The sequence below is a fragment of the Myxocyprinus asiaticus genome, chromosome 11 (assembly GCF_019703515.2).
Source record: "Myxocyprinus asiaticus isolate MX2 ecotype Aquarium Trade chromosome 11, UBuf_Myxa_2, whole genome shotgun sequence".
NCBI lineage: Eukaryota > Metazoa > Chordata > Actinopteri > Cypriniformes > Catostomidae > Myxocyprinus > Myxocyprinus asiaticus.
The window spans coordinates 43,592,414-43,608,492 of record NC_059354.1 but is presented as its reverse complement, the minus strand read 5'-3'; the positions used below and the strand labels follow the sequence as shown (position 1 = coordinate 43,608,492).

Sequence of the window (16,079 nt, the reverse complement as noted above, 5' to 3'; positions counted from 1 at the left end):
TGAAATCGAAAACAGTAGGTTGATTTTCTTTAGCTAAAATGGGTCTGTGCTTACTGAAATTCAAAAAAACTCCACTCAGTGGCCAAAGTGGTAAGTGTTGTTGGGTGTATGAGCATGTGTGAGTTCCATTTTCCAGGTGTAATGTCCACAGAGGGGCAGCTACAGCAAGGTGTGAAGAGAGTTAGCTGTACAGTCAGTAATACAGTAAAGATGAATGCATATTTTATAAACTGTACACCCCAGCCAAATCCCAAACCTAACCATCAGTGAAGTATAAATGTAATGTTAGATGGAAAAATACAACATCCGAATCGCGCTCGCCACTGATTATGCGAATGCAATTACTTCTGGTTTCAACGTGGTATCAGGTATCCAAACCCCAGTCTCCCACACTGCTGATGTGACGCACATCCGATCAAGCCACAGGTAAAAGTAAACACACTGGAGCCGATGCAAACATGTCTGATTTGAGATGATTCTTGTCTGCATAACGTGTCTGATCCTAGAATACTGGAAGTATCAAAACAACATGCCGACCTCCTGTGTGATCATGTTGAGGGTTGGGCGATATACAGAGTATTTACCAACCATTCAATATTAATTTGTTAATAATGTAAAGTTAACAAACATTGTGAATATCGCAACTGCTTTAATGTAATTTTCATTTAGAGAAATATATTAATATATATACGCAAATATATTAATAGCAACTTTTTGTTTTGATTTGAAAGCCTTAATACACTCAAAATATATATATATATTTTTGCATTTTTATTTACACATTTCAAATTCATAACTACAGTATATTCCATAAAAACTGTAATGTTTAACAAAATTAAATAAAAAAAATAAAATAAAAAATGTAATTAAAGATTATTCAATTCAATTTGATAGTATTTTGTTATGAAATTGAAAATAATTGTAAATCTTCAAAAATTCTGTTTTTGAGTGTAGCAAAATACAGATAGAGATAGGGGGTTCAACTTATTATTTTCGTACATTATATCTGTTGAAAAAAATATTTTAATTATTGTCTTTTGATTTTCAACCTCAATAGCAAAATTCTGATAGAGTCGGACCAGTTCTTTTAAACTGTCTGTTTCAATGAATTGGTTCAATGAGTGTGTTTGCATGCTCAGCAATATGCTGAAAAACAAAAATCAGCTTATGAAAATATTTTCGGCGTATTCGTTTATTTTTGCAATTTCATTCGTTGGTGCAGAAATAACACACTTCAGCTTTAATGATCTGTTTGCATAATTGATCTAAAATATTCAGGGAAATCCCTGCATAGAAATAGTGGATTTTGCCGATACCGATATCTAAAGTGGTGGGAAAGGCCGATAACCGAATAATCAGCCGACAGCTTTTAAAAATCGATTTATAGAATGTAAAAAAAAAAGTATTATCTTTTCCTTACTATGATGGGCACAGACAAAGAGTCCTAAATGAATAAAATCCCAGATGCAGTTTATTGTTCAACCAAAAATCACAAAAATATTTTGGTGCATGACATGGGACTTTTAAGTATAAACAAGCCCAAAACACACCGGGGACTCTTATTTTGAAATGACGAACTGAAAAAACTATCGACAACTATTGCCACTGATTTTTGCTGATAGTGACAGTTCCAAAAAGCAACTATCGGCACCGCTTAAATCGGTAAAACCAATATATCGGTCTACCTCTAGTAAATATTGCTGTTTACTTCTTTACAACTGAACAAATGCAGTTTCTCTGAGTTCAATTTCAGAGCAAACAGATGTCTACAGTGGACTCAAAACAAATGTAGATATTATTTTTTTGCTATATTGCCCAGCCCAAACTCACTCACAATCAAATAAACCCAGACATAACACACCAAGCAGGTGTGTGTCAACGCCTCTTTAATTCCTCAAACACACACACTGGTTACTAAGAGCCTTAAGGGAATTATTTACAACTACATACATTACAATCCTAATGTTTCCCCCTTTTATTCGGTATCAAATTTCACACCGGTGTTGTCCCTTATACTGAATAAAACCGGTAACACCGTACACCGTGGCAACCCTAAAACTCACACCGCGTTATACCTAATCACAAATGCTTCCTCTTTCTATCTGCTCAGCATGCGTGCACGGCTTCATCTAGTACCTATCATTCAACTTTAGAGGCGATTTAAGTTTTACTGTTTATTTTTATGAAGACAAATCTGCAAATCTGAGCCAGGCAGCAGTCAGGCCTGTCAGTCCACGGCATGAATTTTAATAGACTGCTTAAAAACTCAGAGTGGTCTCCACATTGATGTTAAAATCTGCTTCTTGGGAGGAATTTGGTTGTAAATCATCATGACAGGCTAAGTGGCTGGACAGCTACTTCACAGAAAATGCAGAAAGGTTGGGCGCCACCTGAAAACCAAAGCACTGTCAATGCCTCTCCGAGAGAAGTGAATCACCATAATCATTTTCCCCTTTAGTCACGTTGGAACACATCATTTCAAACATGTTAGCGTAGCTGCGCCTGCCTAAACAGTTATTATAACCACAGTGTGAAAGCTGTGACAAAAGCAAAGAGTTTACCTACTGTTACTGTATCAATCTCGATAGAAGACGAGCTAATAAAAACAGTACTTTCTGATTTCAGGAATAGTTCACCAAACAATACAAATATTCTTATTATTTAGTCACCCTCATATTGTTCCAACCCTGCATGATTTTCTGTCTACTGTGGAACACGAAAGGAGAAATTCTGAATAATGCACTAGTCACATTTTTCCATGCAATTACAATGACTGGGGACTGAGGCTTTTTGAGTTCAAAAATTATGCAAAAAGCATCATAAAATAGGTCCATTCTAATCTATTCATTTCATCATGTCCAACTTGTGAGCCTTAAATCAGAATACTTACTGAATGGTTGTTCATATGTCAATGTGTGGAACTGGAAACATTATGAGTTTTGTTGTAGGCTCATTAGTGGTATTTTTTCCACAAATACAAATATGATGTGGTGCATTACCCACAAATCAGTAAAGATTATGTCAGCCTCCAGGTATATGGTGCTCAAGGGATATGCTGTCTCAGAAAACCAGTGAGGGAGCTAATGATGAACGTTAAGGGATAAAAGTCTCTGAACTGTGTGGCTGCTCAGATCAGACCATGAAAAGCCACGAAATCCCTGCATTGTCAATTACCATTATCAGCAGCTATAGCTCGCGGCTCCAAGCAGCTGAATTGATCTCACAGCTGGTAGGGCAAATGCTGTGCTGCACTCTATCATATTTACAGCATATTTTAGTGTTTCACAAGTTACTTGTTTGTCTTAGGTACCACCTTAGACCCATTAAGGCTCAAACAGACCTTCATTGACACTAATACAGAAATGTGTTCTTTTTTGACAAATTTTATACTGGACATCATTCGGCATTATAATTAAAGGGATTCACCCAGAAAGGATGATTTTGTCATTATTTACTCACCTTCATGACTTTCTTCTGTGGAACACAAAAGGAATTATTTGTAGTAGCAGAATGTCCATGCAGCTCTCTTACATACAATGAAAACTAATGGAGATATCGGCTTTTCAAAGCAAGATTTTCAGAAAATAACAACTTAAATTTCAGTCTGTTTCTCACTAGCTATCTGTTCCTTAAAGCTACTGATGACTTCAAAAGATTTGGAATATAGTGCATGAGTCATATGGACTTTTTTTATGATGTTTTATGGTGGTTTTTGTCCTTTTGGAGCTTGAAAGCCCTTGGTAAAGCCGAGTGCAAGTCCAATGTCCAAAACCAGGCAGTGAATACAGCACGCACATTTGATTCACTGTCATGTCTGAAAGACATTTTCGGAAAAGAGCAGCATGAACATTCTTCAAAACATCTTCTTTTGTGTTACATGGAAGAAAGTCATACAGGTTTGGAACAACATGAGAGTGAGTAAATGATATTTGAGTAAACAATCCTTTGAATATAATCAAAATTTAAGTAGCACTTAAACATCTCATTCCTCTTAAAATTTCCCTCTGGGTAATGACAAAGGCAGTTTGTGTGTGTGTGTGGGGGGGGGGGGGGGGGGTTTCTGTGTACAGCGGTAGTGCATGACCTGTCAACTGTGCTCAATTCAGTTGCTGAAGGTCTTTCAGACATGACAGTGAATCAAATTTATCTGATGTTCGAGAAACTCTAACACTCTCCTTGACTGTGAAAATCAGAAAGAAAAAAAAAATCAAAGCCAAATGCATTTGTTGCACAATGGGTATAAGATTATTTGGAGGCTTTTGATTCAATTCAAACCTTCCATAACTGCCTCACTGTATGACAAACATCATAATAATCGAAACATGAGCAACACCGCCGCTGCTAAATTATGAGCACCACTGCTGAGATTTCACATGGTTCATTAATATTCTTTATGCAACGTAACGCTTGCTAGGCCCAGTCAGCTGCACGCATTTTACACTGCATGCTGTTGAATGGGGCTGGTATGAAACGAAAAGGACCTCACCACAAACACACACACACACACAAATACACGCACGTAATCACAGTCACGTCACCGTATAGCAGTCTAACCGCAGGGTCTGAAAATCAGCACGGGACTGCAGGTGTTGCACACAAATGTAATCATTTTTGCATGTTCCACATTAAGAATGCATGGAATTACTGCACACCTTTATTCACTTTAAAATGTATCTGCGAATTGGTAAACCAATCCATACAGATGAACAAATCAATAATTGTGTTTGTATCAAACTGTAATTCCAGAATCTGCCTGAGTAAATCAGCTCTTCCGTATCCCTCTCTCTCCCTCTTTCGTGCACTTCAATGAACGCTTGTTGAGTTTAGTGTGTAAGTGTGCACAGAATGTCACAAGTAAGTTTGTCGCATATTTAATGAACTTAAGATTCAACGTGTGAATGACGTTGTACCGTGTCTCTGTAAGCAAACGATGCAATAAAACTACCGCTCCTGTTTATAATCTACAAAGCAAAGCTGTCAATATTGTAAGCACGCAACGTTGGAGCGATCTAGTTTTCCCGCCTTTCATATGGCCACATTTTCATATCACTCCCTCATATCATATTACAGCACCTTTGACAAGAAAGGCAGACACAGCAAAAATGCTTTGTGTAAACTGCTACCAGAACTGCTCCGGGTGAAGGAAACCTACTGCAGGGAGAAGAGAAACAATTAAACACCTGCCACATCTGTCATCTCCATCTATCTGGAGATCCATCTGACCTGTACAGGTATTTTCTCTACCCTGTGAATCAGTCAGTTTTAATTAGTATGTAAAAATATGCATAAATAATAATAATAATATAGTAATATAAATACTATAATATTAATAATATACAGTTTACAGGAGTTTACATACACCTTAGCCAAATACATTTAAACTCAGTTTTTCACAATTCCTGACATTTAATTGTAGAAAACATTCCCTGTCTTAGGTCAGTTAGGATCATCGCTTTATTTTAAGAATGTGAAATGTCAGAATAATAGTAGAGAGAATTATTTATTTCAGCTTTTATTTCTTTCATCACATTCCCAGTGGGTCAGAAGTTTACATACACTTTGTTAGTATTTGGTGGCATTGCCTTTAATGTGTTTAACTTGGGTCAAACATTTTGGGTAGCCTTCCACAAGCTTCTCACAATAAGTTGCTGGAATTTTGGCCCATTCCTCCAGACAGAACTGGTGTAACAGAGTCTTGCTCACACACGCTTTTTCAGTTCTGCCCACAAATTGTCTATCGGATTGAGGTCAGAGCTTTGTGATGGCCACTCCAATATCTTGACTTTGTTGTCCTTAAACCATTTTGCCATAATTTTGGAGGTATGCTTGGGGTCTTTGTCCATTTGTTAGACCCATTTCCGAGCTTTAACTTCTTGGCTGATGTCTTGAGATGTTGCTTCAATATATCCACATAATTTTCCTTCCTTTTGATGCCATCTATTTTGTGAAGTGCACCAGTCCCTATTGCAGCAAAGCACCCCCACAACATCATGCTGCCACCCCCATGCTTCACAGTTAGGATGGTGTTCTTCGGCTTGCAAGCCTCACCCTTTTCCTCCAAACATAATGATGGTAGTAGATGTCCTAACTGACTTGCCAAAACTATTGTTTGCTAATATTAAATCTGTGGAGTGATTAAAAAATTAGTTTTAATGACTTTAACCTAAGTATATGTAAATTTCTGACTTCAACTGTACATAATATTAAAATACACCTTTTTCTATCTTTAATATACTGTACATATAAGCAATGTTCTCTCTCAGGATTTCATCGGTTTACATTTTCAATGCATTTCTTTCTAAATTAAACGGCCATTTTAATGTAACTGGTGAGTATTGACTTAAAGTGATAGTAATTCTGTCATCACTTGCAAACGTTTATGATTTCCTTTCAATAGTGAAACTCAAAAGGAGATGTAGGGAGAATGTATGGGGGGAAAAAAATAGTGACAGTGCACGGTGACTAAAACCAACATCCTTCCTAACACCTCCTTTTGTGTTCCACAGAAGAGAGAAATTCATACAGGCTTGGGGGTGAGTAATGACAGAAATTAGAATTTTGGGTGAACTGCCCTTCAACTCCCTGTTAAAGTCTTTGTTAAAGGTATTTGCCTAGAACAACAACATACAGTAAAAGTCACTGCATCACATTTCTCTGCTGAGAAACAAGCGACTGAAACAGAGGACCATAATTAGGCTATATACTTTAGAAATCATTCTATCTCAATAAAACTAGAGGTAAGAATTGTAACTCCCGTGAGATTTAGGTAAGATTGTTGTACATGTTCAGATGTTTTAGACATTTTTACTCCCAGAGCCCTTCAAAAGTCCCCAGTAAACACACACACATGACAAGGCGAACTTGAATGCCCATCTATAATGATACTACGGTCGTTTTAAGCTATTCCTCAACTGATGTGCGTAAATACGGGTCCGGCGTTGCAAGCTCATGGATGCACGAAAACAGCATCGCTGCTGAAAAAAATCATAAGGGAAACACTGTGTATATATGTATAGTTGAAGTCAGAAGTTTACATACACTTAGGTTGAAGCCATCAAAACTCATTTTTTAACCACTCCACAGATTTCATATTAGCAAACTGTAGTTTTGGCAAGTCTTTTAGGACATCTATTTTGTGCATGGCAAGAGCAATTTTTTCAACAATTGTTTACTGACAGATTGTTTCACTTTTAATTGACTATATCACAATTCCAGTGGGTCAGAAGTATACATTGTTAACTGTGCCTTTAAGCAGCTTGGAAAATTCCAAAAAATTATGTCTAGCCTTTAGGCAATTCGCTTCTGATAGGCTAATAGGCTAATTGGAGTCAATAGGAGGTGTACCTGTGGATGTATTTTAAGGCCTACCTTCAAACTCAGTGGCTCTTTGCTTGACAACATGGGAAAATCAAAAGAAATCAGACAAGATTGTGGACCTCAACAAGTCTGGTTCATCCTTGGGAGCAATTTCCAAACGCTTGAAGGCACCACGTTCATCTGTACAAACAATAGTACGCAAGTATAAACACCATGGGACCACGCAGCCATCATAACGCTCAGGAAGGAGACACATTCTGTCTCCTGGAGATGAATGTAGTTTGGCGTGAAAAGTGAAAATCAATCCCAGAAAAGCAAATGACCTTATGAAGATGCTGGAGGAAACAGATAGACAAGTATCAATATCCACAGCAAAACGAGTCCTATATCGACATAACCTGAAAGGCTGCTCCAAAACTGCCATAAAAAAGCCAGACTATAGTTTGCAAGTGCACATGGGGACAAAGATCTTACTTTATGGAGAAATGTCCTCTGGTCTGATGAAACAAATATTTAACTGTTTGGCCATAATAACCATCATTATATTTGGAAGAAAAAGATTGAGGCTTGCAAGCCGAAGAACACCATCCCAACCGTGAAGCATGGCGGTGGCAGCATCATGTTGTAGAGGTGCTGCAGGAGGAACTAGTGCACTTCACAAAATAGAAGGCATCATGAGGAAGGAAAATTATGTGGATATATTGAAGCAACATCTCAAGACATCTGCCAGGAAGTTAAAGCTCTGTCGCAAATGGGTCTTCCAAATGGACAATGACCCCAAGCATACCTCCAAAGTTGTGGCAAAATGGCTTAAGGACAACAAAGCCAAGGTACTGGAGTGGCCATCACAAAGCCCTGGCCTCAATCCGATAGATAATTTTTAGGCAGAACTGAAAAAGCGTGTGCGGCAAAGGAGGCCTACAATCCTGACTCAATTACACCAGTTCTGTCTGAAGGAATGGGCCAAAATTTCAGCAACTTATTGTGAGAAGCTTGTGGAAGGCTACCCAAAAAATTTGACCCAAGTTAAACAAATTAAAGGCAATGCTACCAAATACTAACAAAGTGTATGTAAACTTCTGACCCACTGGGAATGTGATGAAAGAAATAAAAGCTGAAATAAATTATTCTCTCTACTATTATTCTGACATTTCACATTCTTAAAATAAAGTAGTGATCCTAACTGACTTAAGACAGGGAGTGTTTTCTATGATTAAATGTCAGGAATTGTGAAAAACTGAGTTCAAATGTATTTGGCTAACCTATATATATATATATATATATATATACAGGTGCATCTCAATAAATTAGAATGTCGTGGAAAAGTTCATTTATTTCAGTAATTCAACTCAAATTGTGAAACTCGTGTATTAAATAAATTCAGTGCACAGAGACTGAAGTAGTTTAAGTCTTTGGTTCTTTTAATTGTGATGATTTTGGCTCACATTTAACAAAAACCCACCAATTCACTATCTCAAAAAATTAGAATACATCATAAGACCAATAAAAAAAACATTTTTAGTGAATTGTTGGCCTTAGATTCTCTATGGGGTTCAGGTCTGGTGAGTTTGCTGGCCAGTCAAGCACACCAACACCATGGTCATTTAACCAACTTTTGGTGCTTTTGGCAGTGTGGGCAGGTGCCAAATCCTGCTGGAAAATGAAATCAGCATCTTTAAAAAGCTGGTCAGCAGAAGGAAGCATGAAGTGCTCCAAAATTTCTTGGTAAATGGGTGCAGTGACTTTGGTTTTCAAAAAACACAATGGACCAACACCAGCAGATGACATTGCACCCCAAATCATCACAGACTGTGGAAACTTAACAGTGGACTTCAAGCAACTTGGGCTATGAGCTTCTCCACCCTTCCTCCAGACTCTAGGACCTTGGTTTCCAAATGAAATACAAAACTTGCTCTCATCTGAAAAGAGGACTTTGGACCACTGGGCAACAGTCCAGTTCTTCTTCTCCTTAGCCCAGGTAAGACGCCTCTGACATTGTCTGTGGTTCAGGAGTGGCTTAGCAAGAGGAATATGACAACTGTAGCCAAATTCCTTGACACGTCTGTGTGTGGTGGCTCTTGATGCCTTGACCCCAGCCTCAGTCTATTCCTTGTGAAGTTCACCCAAATTCTTGAATCGATTTTGCTTGACAATCCTCATAAGGCTGCGGTTCTCTCGGTTGGTTGTGCATCTTTTTCTTCCACAATTTTCCTTCCACTCAACTTTCTGTTAACATGCTTGGATACAGCACTCTGTGAACAGCCAGCTTCTTTGGCAATGAATGTTTGTGGCTTACCCTCCTTGTGAAGGGTGTCAATGATTGTCTTCTGGACAACTGTCAGATCAGCAGTCTTCCCCATGATTGTGTAGCCTAGTGAACCAAACTGAGAGACCATTTTGAAGGCTCAGGAAACCTTTTCAGGTGTTTTGAGTTGATTAGCTGATTGGCATGTCACCATATTCTAATTTTTTGAGATAGTGAATTGGTGGGTTTTTGTTAAATGTGAGCCAAAATCATCACAATTAAAAGAACCAAAGACTTAAACTACTTCAGTCTGTGTGCACTGAATTTATTTAATACACGAGTTTCACAATTTGAGTTGAATTACTAAAATAAATGAACTTTTCCACGACATTCTAATTTATTGAGATGCACCTGTATATATATATATATATATATATATATATATATATATATATATATATATATATATATATATATACAAACACACTGTATTTTTTTTTATTATTACAGTATTTACACAATGTGTAACATTTACACAACTGTATTGAGCTACCATATACTCTAAAATGGCAACTTTAAAATGCTACTATCGTCTCAATGACTGATGTTTTAATCTTTTTTTGTGTAAGCATGTGTTTAGGTGTGCGTTTGTTTGACCGGCAGACTCAATTACATGTAAATTATGTAAATAAATCACTTTGAACTATAAGTCACAGGACATTTCAGATGATTAAAAAAACATGTGACTTACACAGTCAGTAACGAAATACATGTAATGGGATTACGTATTTAAAATACAAAATATAAGTAACTGTATTCCACTACAGTTACAATTTAAATCATTGGTATTTAGAGTACAGTTACATTCAAAAAGTATTTTGATTACTGAAGAGATTACTTTGCATTTTATTGTCATTTGTTTCATTTAATATTTAGTCCTTTCAGATGGAAAACATTTATACATATAAATGATGCGATCCAAAGTGCATTTGAACAGCGGTGAAACACTTTCTTATGATGTGTTACATTCATACGAGCAGACAGAGATGTAAGTTTGAAGTAAGTTTGGAGCAGAAGAAATAGAAATAAACCTTGTGTAAATTGTCAGCTTTACGTTAAGCTAAAATGTTATTTCTAGCCATTTTACATGCACATGTTACCAGGCACGATCATATTTTTTTATCAAGAAAATTCACATTAGATAATAGTTTCTTTTTTCTAGTAAGACCTTTGATATTAGGGCAAAAATCAATAATATAATTGATAATCATTTTTGTATTGTTTTCCTGTAAAAATATCTAAAAATCCTTAAAACAAGATCAATTTGATTTATCATGTTTTAGAAGAACATTGCATAAGATATTTAGGTTTTTCAGAGAATGTATTTTTAACATGCATTTTGTCTTACTGTACTGGCATAGTTTTTATAGTCAAAACAAGTGAAAAAAATCTACCAGTGCTGAAGAAGTAATCCAAAGTATTTAGAATACGTTACTGACATTGAGTCATCTAACGGAATACGTTACAAATGACATTTTACAGCATGTATTCTGTAATCTGTAGTGGAATACATTTCAAAAGTAACCCTCCCAACCCTGGACTTACAATATACTCTGGAAAATACGATATGTAACATTTACATAACTATAATGAGCTTAATTGTCATGAAAATAATGTCACTTTAAAAAAAAAAAAAAAAAAAAAAAAAATAATTCCCCTTTTACATTTGTTTGCAAATGTTAACAAGAAATAATCTCGAGTTTTATGAGATTCACTTCATTACATGAAAAAACATCTAAATAAGACAGAAAATCAATTTCAAGAAGCACAATTTCTGAACGCTGTCAATATTTAAAAAAGCCAAACCATATTCACTCCAAGACCGTTAAAAATCACCAACACTAACAAAATCTTCAAAAAACTGAACCAATTCACCTTTAAAGATATCAAGAAACAATCAGAAAACCTTAGTTCTTTAAAGCAGAAAACACACAAGAGCTATAGAGGGAATTTCAAAAAGCTCCCTCATCTTGTTCTGGCATCTCTAGGTCAGCTCATTAAAAGAGATGGGGGTTCAACAATAAGTTCAGCACGAGGAGGTGAAATCAAAGCCATATGCTTAGGAGAAGCAACTGCCATATGATTAAAAACACAACACTGCATAGACCACAGCAACATTAATAACAATAATGTTTCAAGGAAAGTAAAACACTATCAGTGCTAAGTCTTTAAAGCCAAGGAGCAAAATGCTAGAGCTGTCTACAGTATGTCCATCAGTTTAATTGTTGCAGACATTAAATACTTAAGGGATGCTAACATGTCCATGATAATCCATCAAAAACCATTTTAAACAGCATTTAGCATTTTTATAAATACTATGCATGCAGCATTAATTACCTCATATTATTTAAAGGCTACCTGGAATATTTCGTAAATGAATTTGCCACACTACAGGGCCATTTAAAAAGAACTTTTTCACTAAAAATAATGAAAAACATCATAGAAATGGTGACCAGATATATAGGACCCAAGATGTATATTTTCCCTTATACTTTAATATAAACTGTACATTTAAAAAAGTCAATGGACATATTATCCATCAACTATCCTTTAACTGAAACTCCAAAGGCAATCTGTTCTACATCAATCCATTTTAAAGCAAGTCTATGAAGGAATAAAATCCTTTAATGCATTAAATAACATACCTGCAGTTGGGCGGTGGATCCAGAGTAATTTCTGCAAGTTCTTTCTGGATTCTGAGAGAGCGAAACAAGTGAAAGAGAGAAAAGGAGAGAGATACAGAAAAGCTGAGAATTGCAAGCAGCCAGGGAATTACACTGCCCTCTACCTCTACTGTGTTTACTGCACGGCTGGCTCTCCCTTCAGAACAGCTAACATGGCTGCTTCCTCTTTGTTCTCGGAGGCATAACCTGAATCCCATAGCAGGAAAACTTTGCCTTGCTCGTTTTTGCCTTTGTCTCCATTGCACACTGCTGATCTTCACCTCAGCTCAAAGCCCGCTCCCCTTGGCACCCAACCCGCCCCTCATCGGTGGGTTTAAGTCACTTTGAGCACAAAAGATTTTCTTTTAAAGCTTATATGCAAATGAGATGGAGGGAGGAGAGGGGGTGTGCTCCAGCATAATTGACATGAGCTTTAAAGCAGAGCTCGGGTGCTGTTACTAATGCACTATCAACAGCGTGTAAAGGAGCCGGGAGCAGGATTTTTGACATTTTCTAAGAATGAGTGTTTTGGTGTCATTTCACCCACATTTAGAAAGTCTACATAGTTTTATCACCACTGATGACAGGGTGCGATTGATTTCCATTTAGTTTTTAGAAAGCAATTTTACCACACTGCTTCTATATTTGATTTAAGGGTACAATTGCTTTGTTTCCAAAAGAAACCTAACCTGATTAAAGCAGGAACCACTCCACAGACATATCTGATAAGTGAGATCTCATTTTCATTCACTTCTTTTGTTCCTCATGATAACTTGAGGTAAAAGTTCTACAGTGCTTTCAAGCTTGTTTCCCCCCTAATCTCTGCTGAACTTTTGCTAAATGTAAAATACCTTGGATAATGGAACAAACATTCTACACTTTCTTTGTCCACATACTGTAGTTATGTAATTGACCACAAATGTCAACAATGTTGCTAATAGGCAAATTAAGAAAAGAAACACAAATGCACAAAATCACTAAAGCATTAATGAACAGTTTCTAAAGGTGTTAGAAAATGTGTCTGATTTAACATTGCAGTATTCAGCCTAGGGTAAGTAAGGGTAAGTTCACCCCAAAATGAAGACTTGGCAGATCTTTGGTGGAATGATAGGGACTGACACCCTCAGTCACCATTCACTTTGTTTATATGGAAAAGGAAAATAGATGCAATGAATGTGAATGGTGACTGAGACTAACATTCAGCCTATCTACTGTTATGTTCCACGTTAGAAATAAATCCATGCAGGTTTGGAACAACGTGAGTAACCGAAGACAAAATTTTCATTTTTGGGTTAACTATCCCTATAACAAAGAATTTCTCAAACAATTAAAACAGAATGCATTACATCATGTGTTAATACCAAACGATGTTTAGGGACAGTTCGGCCAAAAATGAAAATGTTGTCTTCACTTACTCACGTTGTTCCAAAGTTGTATGACGTTTTTTTTTTCTTCAGTGGAACATGAAGGGACATGGTTTGTCTCAGTCACCATTCACTTTCATTGCATCTTTTTTTTTCCCTATACAATGGAAATTAATGGTGACTGAGGTTAAAATTCTGCCTAACATCTCCTTTTGTGTTCCATTCAGGAAAGAAAGTCAAATGGGTTTGAAATCACATGAAAAAAAATCAGTGATGATAAGGTTTTTTTTTTTTTTTTAACTATCCCTTTAAGTAAGACAGTAGCCTATATACTCTATCAGCTTTACCTTTTTGCACTGGAAGATAATTTGGCTGTTGTTTTGCTGGACAGTTTAGTGGATTTCTTCTGCTGTTGTGGAGGCGTGGGTTGTTTTCGCTCCTCTTGCTCCTCTGGTTCTGGGACCTGAGGATCTCTCTGATCTGCATCAGAACTACCGCTGCTGGTGCTTGGACTTTCATCATCTGACCGTTGCCTTTCACTAGACATTTTCCACCTTTCTGAAGGACAAGAATAAGTTCTAAACCAGAGCTGTCCCAGGGCTGACTATGTATTAAGATCACAGGAGCTTGCATGCTTCATCAAACCTCCTGGGGTTTAAGCAAATCACACATTTGCACAGTGGAAACCCTAACCCTGGAAACCCTAACCCTTAAGTCCCTAAATATAAACATATCCAAATCATATTTGATGAGCATGAGGGTAAGCAAACAAGCAAATGGCAAATCACTCAATGCATCTTCAAAGGAAAACTTCATTCAGACTGTTTGCTCAAACAATGACCGGGATACGGTTCAATCCGTTCCAATTACATCACAACTGTTGTCACTCTGAAGGACACACGTTTTTTTTTTTTTATGTTTTGTTTTTTTACGTTATGCCTGGTTCGACAGCACACACACGCACACCAACTTAATCCATTAGCGCGTTGAGCAGCTAGTATTTGTAAATAGCGCAAGATTGTTGCAACCATTATGACGTTGCACATGTATCGGCGATACATAGTAGCAGTTTTCCGCGACCATCGCGTGTCCACGAGTTTTTTTTTTTTTTTTTTCTGTCCGTCTGCTGAATAGGTGCAATTGACTGGTTGCAGCCAAGCTTTTGAGAGTAAAACTGACCCACAAAAAACGTACGGCTATTCTACCAGAATTTATCGGAGAGAAGAACTGCAATTCCAGAGCCTCGAAGCAAAGCGATAATCGCACCTTTTCGCAGCGAGGGGGGCTCGACCCCCCTTCACTTTAGGAGAAGAGGGCGATATCACGAGCGGATCGCGAGGAAAATATCGAGTCGTTTGCCGCACATCGGAGCGAAAAGATTCGGAACGGATCTTTCCGAATCCTTTGTAAGTGCGAAGAGGGTTTGTTATGGTAGGAGGCACTCCAGTACAAGCATGGTGTACCAACTGATGCGTGAAGTCAGTTTCGAGCTCCTCTCTCTCTCTCTCTCTCTCTCTCCCTCTCACTCTCTCCCTCTCTCTCTCTCTCTCTCTTCAGCGACAGACGTGAAAAACACTAAGAAAGGACGACGTTAGGCCACCCAATCTGGACTCTTCGAGACCCCTAGAGGTTCTCCTTTACCTTAGACGCGGTCCTGTCCTGATCTGGGCTGGTTAGGAGTGTTAAAAATCCAGTTGAAATGGAGCCGGGAAGACGACGGGCTCCGGCCGAGCTGTGAACATTGGAGAGTAGGAAGGAGAAGAGGTGCTGCAGTATTACTATAAACCGACAGGTGGCGCTGTATTGCGAATGGACCTCAGAGGACCAGGCAGGGATGTCCTCCACTCTTCTCTCCTCTAATGTATGTCCACCACTTTGGATTGTCCAAGACAGACAACATTTTAACCAAGGTGACATTTTATCACGTCATAGTATGTTCCACCTGAGTTGGATTTAATTCGAGCAAGCTTTGAGAATATCATCAGTTAATGGGAGGTCTATGTTTGTAAAGAAGACATCAATGAGGGACAGTCGTGTTTCCTCTTGAGAATGAGCGGTTTAATAGATGTTGTGGCGTCAGGAGGAAGTTTTGACTTGTTGTTGTGAGGACTCCATGGTAAAAGCAATCAGCTGCTCACGGAAACTTGCGTGTGGGTGAGAAGTTTGGCTGGAATTCCAGTTCAGGTGGGAGTCCCTCTGTCCCTGTACAGCAGCTCTCTATTGTTTACACCCTGTACTGCCTTATGATGTATGGGCTATACTGCTAGAGTTCATGTCAGTAGTATATAATTCGCTATAGCATATTCTGTATGACATATCTAAAGTCAATAGTACTTTTTGCTCTCTGCATCCCTCATAATTTTTTTTACATCATGCAGTGGCATAGATTCCAGGGGGGATGGGGGAGGTAACCCCCAATAATCAAAACAA

General features: G+C 37.7%; 1 protein-coding gene across 2 annotated transcripts in view; it reads right to left on the bottom strand.

Moving 5' to 3' along the window:
• Positions 1-15,433, bottom strand: part of LOC127447928 (ubiquitin-conjugating enzyme E2 E3-like) — a 49,027-nt gene extending 33,594 nt beyond the window's left edge. The window contains exons 1-3 of one of the 2 annotated variants that reach the window (XM_051710150.1): positions 15,291-15,433; positions 13,997-14,207; positions 12,268-12,318 (exon numbers count right to left, since the gene is read on the bottom strand). In XM_051710150.1, the coding sequence (XP_051566110.1) occupies positions 12,268-12,318; positions 13,997-14,196 (251 nt within the window). In that variant the 5' untranslated portion in view covers positions 14,197-14,207; positions 15,291-15,433. The remainder of the gene's footprint in view (positions 1-12,267; positions 12,319-13,996; positions 14,208-15,290) is intronic. The other variant, XM_051710151.1, reaches the window with a different exon arrangement.
• Between the last annotated feature and the right edge of the window lie 646 nt (positions 15,434-16,079).